This window comes from Lathyrus oleraceus, chromosome 7 (assembly GCF_024323335.1).
Source record: "Lathyrus oleraceus cultivar Zhongwan6 chromosome 7, CAAS_Psat_ZW6_1.0, whole genome shotgun sequence".
NCBI lineage: Eukaryota > Viridiplantae > Streptophyta > Magnoliopsida > Fabales > Fabaceae > Lathyrus > Lathyrus oleraceus.
Genome location: NC_066585.1, coordinates 127,812,578 through 127,834,481, shown reverse-complemented (window position 1 = coordinate 127,834,481; position 21,904 = coordinate 127,812,578). Strand labels below are relative to the sequence as shown.

At 36.7% G+C, this 21,904-nt stretch overlaps 1 protein-coding gene across 1 annotated transcript in view; it reads right to left on the bottom strand.

Moving 5' to 3' along the window:
* Positions 1-382: 382 nt before the first annotated feature.
* The window catches only part of LOC127102402 (uncharacterized), a 94,607-nt gene continuing 73,085 nt past the window's right edge, over positions 383-21,904 (bottom strand). The window contains exon 4 of the mRNA XM_051039772.1: positions 383-686. Within this exon, the coding sequence (XP_050895729.1) occupies positions 584-686 (103 nt within the window). The 3' untranslated portion in view covers positions 383-583. The remainder of the gene's footprint in view (positions 687-21,904) is intronic.

Genomic DNA, 21,904 nt, shown 5'->3' with positions numbered 1-21,904 from the left:
CTTTATACGATGAAATAATCAAAACAGCAACCCAAGCATATTAACACAAACATTATGAATTTTACAATGCTCAAAACATAAAATGAAAATCAGCACGGACATTGTAACTGAACCGAAATATACATTAAATCCAAAAAACAAAAATTACAACTCTACTTAATCAACATATGAAATTTATTTGGGGAAGAACAAAATTTAAAATATTTATCATCTAAGCACAATTAATACTTACCTCAACAAACTACTTCTAAATAATGGTTAAAGCATTGTACTGGTTCTAAATAATAGTTAACATATTCTACTTAGTTAAATCATATTAATAAAAAGATGAGTAACAACTAAAGTAAGTTAGAAAGAATAGAAAAGAAGAAGAAAAAAAATATAAAAGAAAGAAGAAACAGAGTATGGATTCACATATGTTTTAAAATAAAATATTGACATGCATTTCTAGCCATTACTACTCGCACTTGTAAAACAAATGTAACCGGCAACGTTTTCTACGGTAACCAAGAAAAACTCTTTAAAATCCAATTCTTTATTTCAACCTCCTTACTAACTGTAACTTATAAAATAATACATAATACTATAACTTATAAAGTAGTATACTCTGCATTTCAAGCCACAACATAGCACGCACACAAGCTCTAAACGCAACCAAACACACGAAAGTCATTCTGCAATGCGAAATGCAAATGCGAACAAAGCCAAGCTCGATACGGAAAAACCTGCAAAAACTATAACATAACAACGACAACTTCACAACAGAAGAAAGGAGAAAGGGAATCGAACGGGAAGAAAGTAACAGGTCAAAAACAGAAAAAAAGAAACGGAAGCAGAATAAAATCAAAGAGAAAAATAGTTACCGTGAGACCGAAAACATGGCGACGATATTGTCGAAGGTCATGATGTCGGATTTGAAATTGATAATGCCGGAAATGGGGGATAGGTGATGGCGGTGTGAAGGTTGTGTCGAAATGGTTTCAACGGTGTTGATTTGGTTGTGCCGGAGGGTAGGAGATGCACGGCGGAGGTTGACCGGTGAAGATGGCTTCGCGGTGGTGGTGAGTTTGCGCTGTTGTGGTTCGACGGAGGTGTGGTGGGTTGTATCGTGTGACGTCGGTGAAGGTAGTGACGTGTTTGGTTGGCAAAGGGCGGAGACGGCGTGGAGATGTGGTTTGTGTAAGCGTTCTCCGGCGGAAGGCGGATGCGGTGGAAACGGGAGTAGTGGGAGGGGTGACGTGTTTGGGTGGCTATGGCGGTTCCATCGAGGATGAGAGGAAGAAGATGGGTGGACGGCGGTGTGAAGAGGAAGAGGGAATAGTTTCTTTCTCCTTTTTTATTTTTCGTTTTTCTTCTTCCTTTTGGACCAGTGATGTATGTGAGTTAAAGCAAAGAGACGTTCGTGGTCTCCTGGCACTTTTGTCCTTTTTTTTTATATCCGTTGGAGGTAGGGTCCTTGAGTGCTAGCTGGCCTTTTGTCCTTGGAAGACACATTTTTTTTAGCTAATTTATTTAATTTCTAACTTTTGATTGGATGAAATAGGAAAAACATGGATTGCTTAACATGGACCATTGATTAATTCGAATTGATGGTCCATATCGAATCAAAGAAGCACACACTATTTAAATAAATTAAAATGCCTATAATGTTGTCTTTAGATGACTTAATCAATTTCAATCAATTGAATCAAATAACATTCACAACGTTGAAAATAATCATGACAAAATTAAAATGATAACATGGGAAATTCTATTTATTTAATTTGACTATTTTGATGAAAGAACAAAATTAAAACGACTAAAAATGAATAAAAGTCGGGCGAAAATTCGCTCGAAAAACTAAATTGGATACATTAAAATGATAAGTGCGAAATATACTTATTGAAAAAATACAGCTTACTTTTAATTTTGAAATGAATTTTCACCGATTAACAGGCTCAGACGGATTAAAATGCAGTTGAAGAAGTCGTCGAAAAATATAACGAGCATATCTGATTAAACTACGTGAACCGTAGATTAATAATACTGACGTCTGCAAGTTTAATTTCGAAACTTTTTATCCACTGATTTTGCGCGAACTTGAGGAATGATTTAACCAAATTGACTGTATTTTCAAGAATTTATTCCGATTGATATTTTAGATTTTAATAATTAAATGCATGTCATGCTATACATATGATGCAAACTGGAATTAAAAATCGAATTTATAAAAGAAATTAAAATGTCCGGACAAAATTGGGGTATGACACGAACCTGCTACATTTTCCCCATGGGGATGATGTAGCAAGTGAGGTCCCAGATACTGAGGGTTGGCAACGTGCCTTCCAACCATTTTGGAGGGCAAACAATAACCCATAGTTTTGAGGGAAACATAGCCACTTTAATTCAAAACCCGGCTATTCGATATTTCCGCCAAATATTGGCGTGCACCATTTTTGGCCGAGCAAATTCTAACAAGGTGAACGAAAAAGAACTCTTTTATTTGTTCGCCACCTTTTTGCCACAAAGGGTGAATACCGTCCCGTTTATGCCATCTCACATGCAGGCCATTGTCAATGCGAAGCGAGGCTCGATTATTTTTTGAGGTTTAATAACCTCTATAGCCAGAGTCCTAGGACTCGAAGAAAAATTCTCCAGGCTAACCCCGCTCCCGCATCATGCCATTGACATTGACATGGCCAGGAGCATGAAACTAGTAAAACGAAGGAGTGACGATAAATTTAATTTAATAATTGCTAATAATGTGTTACAAGAATTTATCCTCCCAAATCCAAATCGCACAGATGTGCGCAACCCGTATAATTATTGTTATACTAATAACCTGGTGCCTAACCAAGTCCCCGCGCACATTCCTGAGAATGTAGCTGTTGGCGGAGACACCGATGAGTATCACATTCCGGAGAAAATTGCTCCCGCTACTGACCCGCACATCACACACACGTCATTTGAAAATGTTGCAGGTACATCTTCCAGTCAACGACCAAGAAGAAATGTGGCACCAGCCACTCTTAATGAGATCTATGCTGAACTGCTATGGTGTAGAGAATTAGGCGCTCAGCGAGACCTACAGATCCAAACCATGGGAGCTCAGCAAACTGAAATGATGCAAATCCTTCGCTTAATGCAGCATGATCAACACGACTATGCTTTCAGGACCGAACAAAACATGTCTGGCTTGATCGATGAAATGGCAACACTGACAATGCGTGTGGAAGACCTCCAGAACTATACGCCACCTCACCAGCCAGGAAACGGTGGACATCCACGTACACGTGGCATAAGGCGTTAGTAGCTAAATAACCATGTTCTACCTTTCTTTCCTATCTTATGTGGTTGCATTGGGGACAATGCAAGATTTAAGTATGGGGGAGGAAGCTTTACCGCTTTTTATTTACCGATTTCTAGTTAGATTTAAAATATTGTTATTTCCGTTTGTTATTTTATAATTTTTTGGTTATTTTAATTTTTGTTAAAGTGTTAGTCAAGTTAAATATCAATGTGTTGTCGAGTCTTTATGTGTGGTTTCCGTTATTTACTGATTCTCCTATTTACTTAAGCCATACAAAATTTTTACAAAAATCTAGACTTAGAGATACAGTGCATCTTTTGAAAATTCTAACCTATAAATAAAACTGAGGTTGAATTGTGGAGATTTGGAAAAACTTTATAAGATCGGTATCGTTTTAACACCTTAAATCTCCCAAGTATAAGATCGATTTGAGTACTTGTCATGCCATAGCCTAAAATTATATCCTTTAATATTTCCTTCAGTAGTTTATCTAGCAGTCAGCACCATCCTAAGCACACACTATGCAAGAATTCGATGCAAATAAGTGTATGATTTCAGGCTTAAAATAAGAAAAGATTACTAAATGTATGAAAAATGTTGTTCCCTCTAAGTTAGGTGATTCTCACCCGGTCATTTAGCCCAACGGTATAACCATCTTTAACTGTTATTTGAGCCAAAGTGCAAAAAAGAAAGAAAGAAATAATGATGAGATCATAGTCACTAACAGACTATCTTGCTATGAATGTGAAAAGATAACAGGCTTAATGTGATTGTGCAAGAATGAAAAAGGATAAAAAGAAGGTTTAGTAAGGTAGGCTTATGCATGACAACATGATTCAGATTGGTTTGTATAGGGGGAAGACTTATGGTTGCAACATTGCGACTATGTGTTCTAACGATACCCTTAGTGTGGAAGTAAGTACCTGTTAATACAATTTGGAACCAAAGTAAAGTTTATAGACTATAATGAGTATCCGAATGCAACTGTGTTTTCTATGAGTCTTGATAATATATGCTGCAAATATTTTACAAAACTTTTTATGTATGCGGCATTTGCTTGAGGACAAGCAAAGGTTTAAGTATGAGGGAGTTTGATAACGCAAAAAAGTATCGTATTTTTGGCTCCATATGCATTGCTTTTTACTCGATTAACATTTATTATTACACAGTATTTTATGTTTATTACAGGTATTTACCGATTAAAAGGTTTACCACAAGAAAAATGGAAAATAGCAAAAAGGAAAGCAAAATGCAAGAAAAGAGAAGAAAATGAGGTTTCCAAAGGCATAATGGGACACCAAAGCAAATGGGCTTGTGGCGCCCATTATACAAAGAGTGTGGCGCCCGCCACATAGGCCCAAGAGGGAGGTGGCGCCCACCACCAACCCTTGAGAAGTGGAAAACGGTTGCTACAAGAGTGGCGCTCGCCACTCATCATGAAGTTAGGGTTATGGCAACCGCTACAACCTAGTCTTCCTATTGTTCCTCCACTTTTTTAGCCACGATTTCCACTACTTTTGCTACAAACGAGGAATATGGAAAGGATATAAAAAAAAGCTCTCTCAGACTCGCACAAAAGCTCTCTCTTCTTCCAGTTTTCAAGTCTACGCTTAATATTGTTCAACACTGTTTTTCTTTTAGTTTTTTTAGGCAGTTTTTTTACCTTGTAAAAGTGATAGTTTCTCCACATCGGGGACTATTAGAGTTTATTATTTTTACGCATTTGAGATTCAATTGTAAGGGCTATTTATTGCCAAAGCCTGCCAGAATTATTTAATCGGAGATTCAAGATTCAATTCCAGTTCTTAAATTGCAATCCAAGTTTATTATTGATTACTGTTTTATTTATTTATGCCTTACTGTATGTTTAATTCCCCAATTGACATGTCTGTTACCGGATCTATGTCCGGCTAAACCCTTAGGTATCGGTATGTAAAGACCGTCGAAACGACGGGATTCAATAAATAATTGGTGTTAGTTTTTATAAAACTTATTTTTCCGGTTTTAGTTTCTTATTTTAATCAAACTGCTTTTCGTACGAGAGTACAAAACAAACTAAGGTTACGGTCAACAAGAACGAGAGTTTGAGATTTTAACCAGATAGTTGAAACTAGACATTAATCCTAAACACCGCGAGAGCGCTTTAGGATTAATTAGACTTTATCTATATTCAAAAAAATAATTTTAAATTCAAAATGAGACCGCGAGAGTCAAGCATTCTGGTTTAGGAGTATGGTCAGAGTCAATAAAAACGAGAGTGTGAGACTAAGTTCTTTCTATAAATAAATCGAGAGTCAATAAATTTAATTTTATATATTCCATTAAATCGATTTGATTAATATTTGGATCAAGTTAGCTATTACATATTAATGAACTAAACTACAATATGATTTCTCTATTTAGTCTTTAACATATATATTATTGAGATCCATGAAATGCCAAGTCGTTGTTGATTTCATAGTAGATCACCCAATGGCGGAAGTAGCGTAAAATTATGTCCAACAATCAGCATGGAATACTAGACAGAGGATTTCAACTTTTTCTTTAATTCTTGAAAGTGTAGCTTGGTGCACTCTAGTTTTCTATCAATATGATGGTCAATAGCCTTCAACTTCTCCACTTTGGCTTCCAACACTTTATCATCCTTGGCTCGTTCCATGCCAATATTGGCAGCCTCGACAAGCCTTTGATCGACATAGTCCAGGTAAAAAGCCTTCAATTCCTCCCATACAAGCAATGTTTAACTGCTACAAATGTGACCTAAACGTCGATCACTAAAATAAAAAACACAAACATGGTTTTCTACAAGAACTACGTAGCTTTGAATTTCTTATCACACCTGAGGATACATAAAAGCAAGACCCACAACCTTAATAAAAAACTTACTTTCAGTCTTTTTTCTTTTCTATTTCAAACATTTAATAACCAGAAGAAAACAAATAAATGAAAGCTAACTCTCTATTTGCAAAACTAACTAAATGATTCCAATTGAGTACAACGAATATGAAGAGTGTTAATATCTTCTCCTCGCATAATTGACTTCCGAACCCGAATTAGGTTGATACAACCATTTTCTTTTTTTCTTTTTAGGGTTTTATCGATATTTTACCTTTTCTTTTGGAATAAATAAACAACGGATATATATGACTTTGTTAAAAATCTAATATCGAAAGAATTATTATAATAAATCTCTTATAATACATTCTTGTTTCTTCGCAACTTCCTTACATAACTGACTTTCTTTCAGTCTCTCTCATTATGGTTAGTAGACTACTTAAGATTGGCCAGAGATATGGGCTTTCTGTTGTCATATTATGTGAACTTGGCGGAATAAGATGCTTCATGATCCAAATTTTGTGTTGCCTGCTAATCTGATTCATGAAGTGAGTAAGGATGTTTCTTTGTACTGATCCTGCAAAAGATTTGCCTAAAATATTCAACCCTTTAATAGGTCTCTGGCCTTAATTCATTGGTGTCCGCCTTCTTTGGGGTGGGTTTGTCTCAACTCCGACGGGGCAGATTGCAATGGGTTTATTGCCTCGTGTTGGGGCATTTTTCGTGGCAGCGAAGGAGATTGGCTTGGTGGTTTTCATAAACATATAGGTATTTGCAACAGTATTTCGGCTGAATTTTGGTGTGTTCTCACTTGTTTGGGTCTTGCTCGAAAGAGAGGCTTCAAGAAATTTTTGGTCCAAATTGATAATATTTCTGTTATTTATGCGCTGCAAAGAATGTTGTTGTCTCGACAACAAGGTGTGACTTTGGCTAGACATATTTTTTAGAACCTGCATCATTTTGAAGTGCAATTCAATCGTATTTTAAGAGAACCAAACCAATATGCTGACTATTTAGCTAAACAGATAGGTTTGAGGCGTCGTTTTAATTTAGATTGGATCGGGTTATGTGTTAAGCTTGTTGGCTAATTTTTTTTGTTCAGGCCTTTAGCCCTCCCATTCTAAAAAATTATTGAAAAACTTTTTTTTATAATTATAAGCGAGACACTATAGTGTAAACAAGATGATTTAAATTATAATTAAAATAAAATTTTAATTTATTAAATTTCATTAAATTGGTTTGATTAATATTTGGATGAAGTTAGTTATTATTCATGCATAATTTTCGTCACAAATATTAACGATGTTAGTTTTTATTTTAGAAAAAATCAAATCAAATCGTGTTAGTTATTATTGACGACATAATCTAGCACCAAGGATGTTTGTTAAAACAAATAGATTGCCTTTATCAAGTTTTTTCGGATATTACTATTTGACATTATCTTATTAGTTTTAAACCTACTTAAACTCTTTCAACTTTTTGCCTATAAAAGCATTGTATTCCAATCATATTATACTTTTTTTTAATTCTACCTCATACTTGCTCTAAAACTTTGATCAATCATTCATGGATTCCTCCTTCAACTTAAGAGAGTCTCATGTTCTTGAACCAATCGAATCAAACACTCTTTCATTGAATGATTCCTTCACCGTCAATGTTCATTACACTCACTTAACTATTTCTTCTACACCCAATGACCCAAAAAACCTTATCTTTAAATTAATAACACCCATCTTCAACAACTTTGAGATTCCTCTTCATATCTTATGCCACAATAATGATATCAACAACCAATGTTTGTACGAAATCTTTAAAGCCATACCTAACCACGAAACAGACTCAATTATACATGATTTGAGAGATGGTGCTAGAAGAATGGTTCTATGTGGAAAATTGGAGGTGATGAGTGTGTTGCTTCGAAGGGTTACTTCGCACATTGGAGAAGAAGATCAATTTGATCAAAATCATCCTTATAATAATGATCAACAAATTGTGGGCTTATCATCAAACTTGGAAGTTGATATTACTTCAGACTCTAAGGATCAATGTTCAATTTGTTTTGAGGAGTTTTGCAATGGATCACAAACAGAACTCTTTTATACAAAATGCTCACATATTTTCCATAAGGAATGTATCGCTAAATGGATATTACAATGTGTCTATCATGAACGCGAATATACTTGTCCATTGTGTAGATGTGAGATAGTATGAAGTGAGAAAGTAAAAACAAGCATGTATTAATTCTTTTAATTCTTTTACATAATAATAGTTGTTTAATGGTTTTCGCTTAATTAGCATTGTCATTTCTTTATTTTATTTTATAAGATTCGTGATATTGAATTATGAGCTGTTTTTTTTCTTATGTACAATATTGAACTAAGTTTACTTGGTTTTTCAAGTAGCTAAAATTTTCCACTCAATACAATAATAACATTGAAATTTTAGTCCAAATATCATTAAGTGATTTTAAATTCAGATGATATAATGAATTATTTATTGTTTAATTATATGCTCAATAATAATGTAAAATTAACCGATTAATATAACAAATATTAATTCAATTCGATGTTGGTTGGATTTGAGGTTTTTTTACCGAGATAACCTACTTTTTCGAAAAAATTCCCAAAATATCCCACTTTTTAGGAAAATTCCCAAAATACCCCACTTTTAGGAGGAGGCGCCAATTGGATTGGCGACCCCTCTTAAAAATTGCAAGGATGCGCCAATTGGATTGGCTAGGGCACCTGCCCTAGCCAATCCAATTGGCGCCTATGTGTAATTTTTAAGAGGAGACGCCAATCCAATTGGCGACTCCCTTAAAAAAGCCTCAAATGAAAACACTTCTAACATGAAAGTTGTAGATATTTTCAAGACAATGAATTTGGATATAAATTTTGCATCACTTGGATTTTTTATGAGAAAGTTATGGGCAGTTGAAGTTGGACTTCTGAGTTTTTCAACTGTAATCTGACCTATAATGTCTTGCATTATTTCATGTGTTTCTTTTAGAGTTATGAAATTTTGTCCAACATAACAACTTAAGTAGACATCTTAAATTTTCCAATGCACTTGGTCCCACCTCAAAATAATTAAAAATGAGTGAGTTAGGTCCCTGCGAAGTTGACCCAAAATTAGGGTTTCTGTCAAAATGACCTATAATGTTTTGAAATGAATGATGAGCTTCCAAGTTTCAAATGGATTTTTGATGAACATGAAAGTTGTTCATATGACGACTGTTGTTAAAACTTGAATGGAGGCGCCAATTGGATTGGCTAGGGCAGGTGCCTTAGCCAATCCAATTGGCGCCTTTGTGTAGGTTTTAAAAGGAGGCGCCAACTCAATTGGCGAGTCCCTCATAAAATGCCTTTTTTGTCTTATAAATAGATGCGTTGTGTGACCTATTGTTCCACAACTCATATAATCATTTGGCTATCATGTTTGGTGTTCGTCGCCGATACGGTAAGGTGATTTATGCGAGAGACAAACCTCAATTGCTGATGCTGTTTTGGAACATCACCACGTATGAAACTCGTTGTAACAAGAACTTAATGATATATAATGATTGATTGTTACAGAAATACAATGTTACAAAAAGCTTAAGATCTAGATAAAATGTTACAAAAAGCTTAAGATCTAGATAAAATGTTACAAAAATCTTAAGATCTAGATGATGCTCCTTGATTGGGACAGTTGTTTTTGTTGTATCCTGGTTGACGATAGATACTACATAATCTTATCATTTTATCTGTGGAATCCATCTCTGTTCTGATACGTGTGCTGTTTGGCCTTCCTTTCTTCTTTCTACACATCTCTTTATTGTGCCAAACAATATCTCCTTCATATGGAGGCCAGTAATCCTCCATTGTTAGTACTGAAAAGCTTTGACTATATACATTCATGATGGTGCTGGCCTTGTACACATCAGATAAATGGGTGTAAGCGTCTTGACGAGTATAAGCGCATGCTGCAATGACATGGGAGCAAGGTATGCGGAAGGCCTGAAATTTTCCACAATCGCACCAACTTCTGTGTAGTCTAACAGCGTAGGCTAAATTTGGTCTCCCCTCGTTGTTGCCCATTGTTTCCTGGACGCTGAAATTTTGTCTATGACGGTCAAACACTGTTATAGCGTGTGTCGTAGCTTTGATGCTCTCCTCTTTCATGACCTTCATGCAACACTCACTGAATACTTGTCCGGACATTAACACTGCACTCCATCTTTAACCTCTGGTTGCGAACATAGAAGCCAACCTATAATAGGTTGATCTTACCAAGGCGGTTATCGGCAGATTTCGAATCCCTTTGAAAACCCCGTTCATGCATTCCACAATGTTTGTTGTTATGTGGCCCCATCGACAACCACCGTCAAATGCTCTTGTCCACTGCTCTACTGGGATGTTATTTATCTATCTCCCCGCGTCTTCATTAGACAGTCGAATCTCATCACGATAATATTGAAATGACGGTTGAGTTAAAGCATACCCAGCATTCACCACCTTCTTGCGAAGATTCTTATCTTTTATAGCACGCATGAAGTTTTGTGCAATGTGTCTGATACAGTAGACATGTGTAGAAGGAGGATCATGCCATCCGTTGTCATGGTTGTTGTAGGCACTTTCAATGGCAGCATGTCTATCTGAAATCAAACATAGATTGGCTTGTGGAGCGACATGCATTCTGAGATGTCGAAGAAAGAAACCTCATCCATCCAGCCGTTTCACCTTTAACAAGAGCAAAGGCAATGGGAAATACATTGTTGTTACCGTCTTGTGCAACTGCCATGAGAAAAGTACCCTTGTATTTTCCGTATAACCAGGTGCCTTCAATTTGCAGGAGAGGTTTGTAGAAAGCGAAACCTTTGATGCACGGGTCAAATGCCCAAAAGAGACGGTGAAATATTCTATTACCTGTAGCACATGTTCCGTCTGGTATCATTGCTGGATCTGTCTCCAGAATTGCCACAGTTCCTGGGACATAAGTTTTTAGTGCCCATAAAAACCGTGGTAATTCCTTGAATGAATCCTCCCAGTTGCCGAAAACCTGTTCAACAGCCTTTGTCCTTGCAATCCATGCTTTCTTGTAAGATGGAGTATAATTATATGTTGTTCGGATATGGGATATAATTATACTCACCTTCACTGATGGGTCTTTATTTACCAATGGCAGAATGTCTTGACATATCAAAGTTGTGCTCAGTTTACGGTGATCTTGTTCAACGTTAGTTGCAACGCAACTGTGTGGTGGGTCTATTGAAGCGATCTCCCAAGAGTCATTTTTCTTCTTGTAAGATGCAGCCAAACGAAACTTACAAAGCATGTTATGACATTCGATAACATACCTTCTAGAATCAGTGCGTTTCACTGTAAAGTCAGCAAAGTTGTTCATGTGGAATTTTTTGATTGCCAAGACACATTCTTCTTTGGTACGAAACATGTCTCCCACCTTTAATTCGCCTACTGGTCTCGGATACGGATTATAGAAGACACTGTCGGACGTTTCATCGTCGTGAAGATCCATATTTGTCATATGTTAAGGAGGATTGTAGGCATGACTAGGAGGTATTGGTGGTGGTTGAGCCTCATCTTCATCGTCGTTGTTGAGGATGTGATCAACCTGTATCTCAATCTCCTCTTCTTCATCATCAACAATGTCGACTTCTACTTCTGCTTCTGGGTTGAGTTCATCTGACCATTGTGCATCATCTGCAACATCTTCACCAGCTGCATCCTGATCGGTTAGTTGAGACTGTTGAGACGGTATACATGGTTGTAGAGTAATGTACAACTCGATACAACCCATGCCTGAATGTTCATGACTAAGAAACATGTTTTCAACATCTTCATCGTCTCGTATCTTAAGGGGGAAAAACTTGCATTGACCATTCTAAAAAAATATAGGATTTTGATATGTCATCTTTGACACAATACCTGATCCTATAAAGGATTGTATTCTTTTTTTCAAATGCAAAAAGGTTGCATTTCTCTTCAACGTGACTCTAATGGTATCAGTGTTTCTAAAACAAAAACCATGAAGCTCGGACTCAAAAGTTTCACCGTTGCAGTGAACGTTGACACTGTATAATGATGAAGATGACATTTTGGAGATGAAAACTATTTTGCAAGTGCAGATGAATGTGAGTGAAGTGTCTTGGATGTTGATAGTAAGACACTTAAATAGATGGTATCAGTGTCTCACATGCTATCTAGTTCTGAGATGATGTGTCGGACATTGAAGCTACTCTGAGATAATGTGTCAAGCATGCAAGTCAGTTCTGAGATGAGGTGTCTGTCATGCAATGCAGTATGAGATGATGTGTCAAGCATGCTAGCTAGTCATGAGTTGATGTGTCTGTCATGCAAGACTGTGTGAGTTGATGTGTCAAGCATGCTAGCTAGTCAAGACAGAAGTGACTCTTCAGCATGCAGGATACTAGAGAGCCACGTGTTTGAGATGATGTGTCAATCCTGCAAGACAGTGTGAGTTGATGTGTCAACCAGGCAAGCTATCAAGAAGCGACTCTTCAGTATGCAGGAGACAAGATAGCCATGTGTCGGACATGTAAGACAGTTCTGAGATGATGTGTCAGTCAGGCAAGACAGTGTGAGTTGATGTGTCAGACAGGCAACCTATCAAGAAGTGAGTCTTCAGCATGCAGGATACTAGAGAGCCACGTGTCTGAGATGAAGTGTCAATCCTGCAAGACAGTGTGAGTTGATGTGTCAACCAGGCAAGCTATCAAGAAGTTAGTCATCAGCATGCAGGAGACAAGACAACCACGTGTCGGACACCTAAGATGGTCAGACATGATGTGTCATCCATGCAAGCTATCAAGAAGCTAGTCATCAGCACGCAGGAGACAAGACAACCACGTGTCGGACACCTAAGATGGTCAGAGATGATGTGTCAATCATGCAAGCCATCCATAAGTGAGTTGTTCAGCATGCAGGAGACAACAAAGCCACGTGTCAGACATGCAGATGGTGGCGCCAATTGGTTTGGCGCCTACACTTAAGGCTTGTACATGGTCGCCAATTTGAATGGCGCCCCCATGGAGTCAATCCTCGAAACCAAGCATTCAGAACTAGCCTTTCATAATTCTAAAATAAACACATATGATAATACAAAACATTATAGGTCAGATAACAATTGAAATGTCAAAGAGTCCAAGTTCAGGTGCCCATACCTTTCTCATAAAAAATGCAAATGATGCAAAAACAATTATCCAAATTCATTATCTTGAAAAGAACTAAAACTTTTATGTTGAAGGTTTTGTCATTTGAGGCTTTTATCATTCAAACAGAAGGGCTTGAATTGGGTCCCTTTTGGCAAAATTCACATACACATGTTTTGACAGAAACCCTAATTTTGGGTCAAGTTTGCAAGGACCTAACTCACTCATTTTTAATTATTTTGAGGTGGGACCAAGTGAATTGCAAAATTTAAGATGTCTACTTCAAATGTTATGTTGGACAAAAATTCATATTCCTAAAAGAAACACATGAAATAATGCAAGACATTATAGGTCAGATAACAGTTGAAAAACTCAGAAGTCCAACTTCAACTGCCCATAACTTTCTCATAAAAAATCCAAATGATGAAACATTTATATCCAAATTCATTGTATTGAAAAGATCTACAACTTTCATGTTGGAGGTTTTTTCATTTGATGCTTTTTTAAGGGAGTAGCCAATTGGATTGGCGCCTCCTCTTAAAAATTACACATAGGCGCCAATTGGATTGGCTAGGGCAGGTGCCCTAGCCAATCCAATTGGTGCCTCCTTGCAATTTTTAAGAGGGGTCGCCAATCCAATTGGCGCCTCCTCCTAAAAGTGGGGTATTTTGGGAATTTTCCTGAAAAGTGGGGTATTTTGGGAATTTTTTCGAAAAAGTGGGTTATCTCGGTAAAAAAACCTGGATTTGAGATTTAAAAAAAAAAGAACATTTGGAATTAGTTATGTTTCACTATATTAGTTTGGTTTGAATTTTGTTTCACCTTTCTTAAATAAAATTCATTCGTTTAATAGCCTAATATCATGTTAGTTTTATTTTTAACAATGTATTTAGTTGATCTAGATTATCAACTCAAATTTAAAAATAAATTATTAAGTTTTAAATAAAAAAGCTAATACTCCTGTGTTATCTTCCTTTTTACAATAGATTATTTCGGAGATGTATCTTCGTATTCACACCAGACAGAATCAGAAGATGCATCTCCGTGACCAGACCAGAAAGTAAATTTCAAGTTTGTTTTAGTGATGCTCAGATGAAATTGATGATATAGTAAATGTATACTATGATGAATTAGACCATACAATCGCTATACAGAAAATAACACATATATAAAGTAATAAGTCCATAGTACATAATAAGGTCGAAATAAGTCAATAACATACAGCAGAAAATAAATTCGTAGTACAAATACTATAAACTACTACGTATGACAGACTTAGACTCAGGACCCCCCGTTCCTATCCTGCCTCATGTATTGCAGTCCCTCTCGTGCCTCCGTCATCATGGCATCCACAACGTCCTTGGCCTTAGAGTCATTCGAAAAGATTCCTTTGTCAATACCCGCCTACCTAATCTCCATGATACAACGACATCTAGGAAACACATCAATAACATAATCTGCCCTAGTCTGCTCCTCCTCTAGTATCTCCTGATGAGCTGGCCTCATTGGATCTCCTAGTGCATCATGTATCATATAATAATATGACACCCTAAATAATCACTGAACGTAATTGTCTACGTAGCTCTAGTCACTCTCAACTATGGAACTATGTGTCTTCTCCGATACCATATGATTAAGACAGTCATCAAATATAACATTCCTAACTCTACGTGTCATAGCAGGGGAAACAAATACAGAAGGGTCTCTGGGAATATACTGCATGTAACTGAACTTCTGCATGACACACTCAGGAAGATGAGGACACTTCAGACGTGAACCGCAAGCCAACCATCTCGAGTATAGGACTATATCGTCAAATGGACGCGTGTCACAATGATCGACATATGTATGGAAGCGTAAATCCTCTGATACCAAGCAGTCAAGATACACTTTGAATGGATTTGTCACGTGGTTCCCTCTGAGTGGGGTGAATATAGAAGCACATGACATATCCTTAGTATATGTTGGTACCCATGACCAACCGTAGATGCATGGGAAGTGTAGGAGGATCCAAGCCTGTAAAATGTTGGAACACATGAATCACTAGTAACGGCGTTGCAAAAGTGTTATGAAAATGACAAACAAACATTAAAAGACCAATAAATATTACCTTCAATCGTGTGATGATATGTGTCACATGTTTCGTCTTCCACATACAACCTTTAGATAACTTGGAGTACAAGTAGATCAAACAAGAGATCCCCAAATTATACTCATGGATATGCTCAAAGTCATCGAAGTATCACAGGTAAATGACATCCATATAAGTTGCACTTCTGGCCACAAAAATGAAAGTTCCAATCAACTACATCAAGAATGTTCTTATAGTGTATGTTATATGCTACGCAACCTGCTTATTATCATACCCTCAAATCTACCCTACCTCCACATCACCTTCCATAACCCTAATTCATGAGCATACATCCCTTATATGTCATCTCATATGCATATACACCTATAATGATCTACAAACTCAAGGCATGGAAGTTTATCTATAAAAGCTTCAAGACCCTTTGATATTATTGAGGTGTGTCCGAGCCACCTTAAACCTAATATTCATCCTCAATTTCCTTGAACATTGGAGGAGCATTCAAGACAACTCCCTCACTTCCAAAACCCAAATTGGATGGTGAGCCCTCATTGAAGATATGTGAAGATTCATCTGGTCACCCAAGGACCTCAACCCTAGTTATTGATCCTTAATAGCTTGTACAAGTCATGATTCACTTTGTGCATTGACCATACCATTGAGTACCCCTAATATCCAACAGTGTTCATGCCATAACCCTTTGAATCAACTTAATGCACCTCTTGCACCTCAAAACCCTAATTTGTCTAGCTATGGATCTCGATGAAACTCGTGGACCAAGACACCTTAGTTTGTGCATCCCTTGAGTTTTATGCCTTGCCTCATTTGATCATCCCATCATTCAACACTTTATTAACCTTCCCTTCAAGTCATTTTTAACCATATCTCATCAAGCAAACATTCATTTCATCAATGGTACAAGTCTTTGGTTTCATCATGATCTTTTCACTTTTAATGCCTTGATTTCACCAAGGACTTGACATAAAATCACCCCCACAAAGCTCCAAGCCTCATTTTCCTACAATACATGATCATATGAACTTCGAACCTCCATCATCGTTCCTTAAAAATCAAGAAAATCACTAAATGGCATTTCTAGGTCATATTGGTTGGTCACATTTTGGCAAGACTGGCCTACTATTTGGTCCAAAGCCCATAACTTTTCCATCTTTCAATTTTTTCAAGATCTTCTCTGAGAAAACTGTCCTAATTGAATCCCTCTTCAACTTTGTTTCAAGGTCCAAGATCTAACTCATTGAGAAAGGACCTCAATTTTAGGATTGTCCAAGTTGGTCAAGATGCCTAGCCAGACCTAGAATCATGCCCAAGACCCCCACTTTACCACATTGCCATTTCCAAACCATAACTCCTTTTGACCTGATTCTTCCTGCATTTGATCAAGGACATGACAAAGATTATTTGGCATAAGTTTCATGCAAAATGCACGATCCAATTTCATTTGGCCCAAGTTCAAAGTTGTTGACTTGCCATGTTGCACAAACCAGACCACACATGACTAGATTTTGCATTTTGATGCACCAAGCCCCTAATCCACATTGTTCTTATTCCTTTTGAGCCCTAAAACATTACATAACATTATGTGACATGTTTAGAAGTCAACTTGGTTGCAACAAGATCTCATGTGATCAAACTCAAAGCCATGTGCAAAAGTCATAATTTTCCCCAAAATGGATAAAAGACAAAGCCATAGTAGTTCAGATCAAAGCCCTTTGTTGCACCTATCTGATGCTAAGGAGCAAAACCAATTGGGTTGGAGTGCAAACAAAGTCAGAAACATCCAACTCTTGTCCCAAAAGTTCCACCTTCAAGCATGCTTCGAGCTTCACCACTTTTCTGAACAAAACCCCCTCTTTCTCTCACCAAACACTTCCATCACCTTCCCTATAAATAGGGGAAGGTATTCCATCAGTTTCTAATTCTTTTTAATCCAAATACACTCTGCCTCGAAACCAAGTTTTCACCTTCAAAACAAAGTTGCACTTTTTGAGTTCTGAACCATTTAAATCCAAACCAAGCACCCAAAATCCTTCCCTTAACATCACTGAAGCTTTCTGAAACACTAACACACCTAGAAAACACCTCCCTTGAGTTGTCAATAGTCATTTAGTCCCTCTTCGGAACTGATTTCAACTAGGTATTTCCACTCATCTTCTTCACTCATTCAAGTTACCCTCTTACTCGAAATCACTCAATGATGCTTAACCCCATGGTCTGAACCTTAATTGCTTCAAATCTACCATTTAATTTAATTTGTAGGCTAAACTATTTTTTGTGTTCTTGAGAAATTTTCCACACACAGAGCTAATCAGTGGCTCATGAGTGTGGAGATGATAATGATAAAGTGTGGGGAGGTTTAATCCATGTTTGATTCCCTCCAAAAATACGAGTTTTAGAAGTTAATTTTTAGTGTTCTGAGGTTGAAGACGATGAAACGTTCGTTGCCTCGTGCGTTTTTTTTTTAATTTGAATGTGATTCGTGTCATGTTCTAGTTGGCTCATTTGCGCGCATGTCCCATTTAGTGTTAAGCCTTAATATTTTATTATTTGGATGCACTGACAAACACCAAAGGATGCTTGGCCTAATGGATAAGGGTTGACCCCATGACCCCAAAGCTCAGGGGTTCAACCCCTAGCAGCCCCACCTCATTTTATTTTCCTTTTTCTCATTTTTCATTTTATTATGTTTTTAACCATTTTCTTTCATTTTGGTTTTAATTTTTTCACCACCCATTTTAATTCTGATAAAAATATTTTCAATATACAATTGACTTATTTTCCTCCCTTTTATTTTATTCCACCTTTGGTTTATTTTATTTGGACTTATTTTGTTGACTTTTCATGTCTTGAATGATGATGGCTAGCGAAATCTATTAGGTCATGACCATGATTGTTTAGGGTTGATAAAACCTTTAATGCTTCAAATCTATCAATGAATGATTAATGGATCAATCATGATACTTTGAGGCATTAATAGTTTGCCTCTATTTCAACCAAACTTGAGTCATTTGATATATAGATGAGGCCATGTTTGTGTATACTAACTTGCTAATCCATGTCTTTGTCTTTATTCCATTTATTACTAACCCTCTTATACTTATGTTTCATTGTTTAAACTTGTATATAACTTGTACATAAATCAATACCTAACTTATACATAAATTAATCTATAACTTAATCATTAATCAACCATTAATTTGTAAATATTGAGTGATACAATCTTTCCATTTGTCAAATCATTGATAGATGGACTTGGGGTTGTATAACTTTAATTATTTCAAATATATTATTAGATGATAAAAGATCATCTTCAATACTTTGCATCAATGATAAGTTATCCCCTGATGCGCCATATTTTGAGTCATTTGACCTATGTATAGAAAATCCTCAAATGTTTACCTTTTTACATTGAACTAACCACTATCTTTGTTCATCAATAACTTTGTTCATCACTAACTTTGTTCACTATTAACCATTTTTATTGTGATCTTGCTATTATTACCTTTTGATTTACTTTTATGTCATTGCATTGTAATTTACATTCAAGCACTCATTATCATCATCATTGTATATACTTATCATACATGTTTATTATTGTTATTTTCTTATTGTTATCATACAATTAAAAACAACAAAAACATGATAAGATTATAAGACCAAAAAATGAATTCACTTGTAATCAACCATTGGACTTAGAGGATTTCACTTAGGACCATTGCTTGGAGACCTTGTCCCTTATATTTTGACACTTTTCCCTCAACTTTGGATTTCATCTGTAACTTGCATACCCATTGTAAGAATGGCATCATGGCACTTCCCTAGGGAGACATGACTGTAAGACCATCATCCTTTTTTTAGCTTAGGACACTTTTTCACACACAAGGCTTCCTCTTGGGCTACCTTACAATGAGACCCTTTACTTTTCTTGCTTGGTTCCTTTGTATATTCATGTACGTCACCAATTTCATAATCAAATAAATAAACCTTTAATCCAATATCAAGTGGAATTTTCATAATCAAAACTCAAATAAACAATAAAACTACGATTAGTATTGTGCACCACAAGCCTTAAGTGGTGGGGAATGAGTAAGGATGAAGCTCTCCTGCCCTTACTTTGATTATTTTGGACACAAGACACTTGACTTGCTTGTCTAGAATATTCACCTTCGCCCATAGACTTTAGTGTAATCTAATCACAAATAATCTTTTTCATAAACTCTTCCTCAAGGTAAAATCAACACAACTCATCAAACTCATTTTTTACGCCTTAGGGCATCACTCTGAAAACCCTTTTCTCAAAGGTAAAATCAACCAACCCACAAACATTTTCTACTCCGAACTATAGAGCTCTGATTCTTCATCACTCAATGAATGATACGTAGGCACAAGGGCCCCAATCCTTGGCGAGCACAATAATAAGAAATCCAAACCTCAGTTATTTCACAATCTTTTTGAAAATAAAGCAGATAAATAAGATAAATACCCATGCACGCAGACAACTTAAATGGTTCCCATGAAATACCATGGACGTAAGGGGTGCTAATACCTTCCCCTTGTGTAAGCAACTTCCGAACCCAATCTCGGTTGCGAGACCGATTCTTTATTTGTATGTTTTCACTTCTTGTGTGCATCTTCTTTTCTCTTGAGGGTTTTATCGAATATTTCCCCTCTCATCTCTCTTTAAGAGGAAACCCAATAAAATTCGATGGCGAATCTTCTGTTTCTTCTTTTCAGAGACAGTTCATGTCCCTAATTCGTCATCTGAAACCTCGGTGGTGACACTTATCATCACCACTAGCCTGCTCTGCTATAAGTAGATCATCTGTATACATATTCTCCAAGAATCGAAACCTAAAATGGGCCCCTCGGATGGCTTTAAACTCCTTCATGTCAACCTCTAGGTCAACTCCTATATAGTATACCATCAACTCTAATGCATCATCTTTGTTTATCTTCCCATGATCTAAAAGTTTCCCCCTAATCAGAAGATGCAGCGAACACGAGATATTGTCCAGTGTGATAGATATCTCACCATGTGGTAGATGAAATAATGAGTTCTCTGAGTGATATCTCTCTACAAACATATTAAGCATAATATGGTTAACTAAAACATAACCGGTCTTGCATAAGTCTCACATCCCAAATAGTTGCAAAACATCATGAAACCAATGCTCATTAGGCTGCTACATGCTAGTAATCTTTCGCATATGGTTGATGAATTTTAGTAGACCATGGTCCTGCAGAAAAATAAATCATTGTCATAAACTTTTAATATTATAAAAAAAATAATTTAAAAATAATGAATCCAACTAAATTTTACCTCTTTGTCCAGCACATGTCTGGCAGTATGGTTCGGATAAAGAGGAAGTTGTGACAAGTCTGACGGGCCACCTCCAAACTCTTGTGGCGTTTGCAATGCCTGAGGTGCATTCGCTATCTCTTGGGTCTGGGGTGCCTCGGGTACCTCTGTTGCCTCATATTCCTGGGGTGCCTCAGGTACCTCTAGTGCTCGAGGTACCTCTGGTGACCCAAATACCTATTTTTTCTTGAATGCCTGAATAGGTGAAACCTGTCGCCTACATGAAGATGGAGGCATGGATGTATGAGTAAGTGACACTCGTCTCCTACGGGAAGAAAAAGGAAGAGATACATGATCTCCAAAAGCTAAAGTATCCACGTCAACCAGGCTAGAGGTAATAGGAGCATATGATGGTTGACTCTTTTCCATCTGAACAGATGCATGTTATACAATCCTTTTGTGCCTCAATCGGTCTTGCCAATCTGCCATAATTCTCGTAAGTAAACTATACAAGTGTTACACAATGAGTACAAGCATAAATTGCCAAACAAATCCACTTAAAAACTCCAAAGATGCATCTCCGATTTCTGGGAATCAAATCGTTGGAAACTTCCGGAGATGTATCACCGGAATTTTCAATAACTCTGATCAATGTCAATGGAAAACAGACCCCCAAATCAACAAAAATATTGCATTGGTCAATAAAAATATCTGTCAAACATGTTTCTCATTATGTATAAACTATCAAACATGTATAAATGATCTATTTCATAACCTAATCATCAATTTCTAAAAATTTATAAAAAAAACTAAAAAAAAGGTTTAGAAAAATAAAGAACTTATAAATTGTGAGTTTACTTCAGTGTTGAATGAGCTCTTTGATGGACTTGATATTGGTGGAAGAATCTTTGAAGTTGGTTGATTGTTTTGATAGAATGGGGTTTGAGAGAGTTTGAGAAACTTGAATGGTTTAGAGTTGTTTTTTTAGAAGTGAGGAAGGAGAAAAGGGTTCTGGCACAATTTAAACTAACAACGTCCAAAGATGCATCTCTATAATGTACACGAAGATGCATTTCGGTAATTTTTTCCTATTGACTTAGGGCCTAATTAATACATTTATTGAGTTGGAGTGCGTTCAGAGATGCATCTCCGGAATCTAGGGGTATTATTATATTTTCATGAGGTGTGCTAGTGATTCATAGG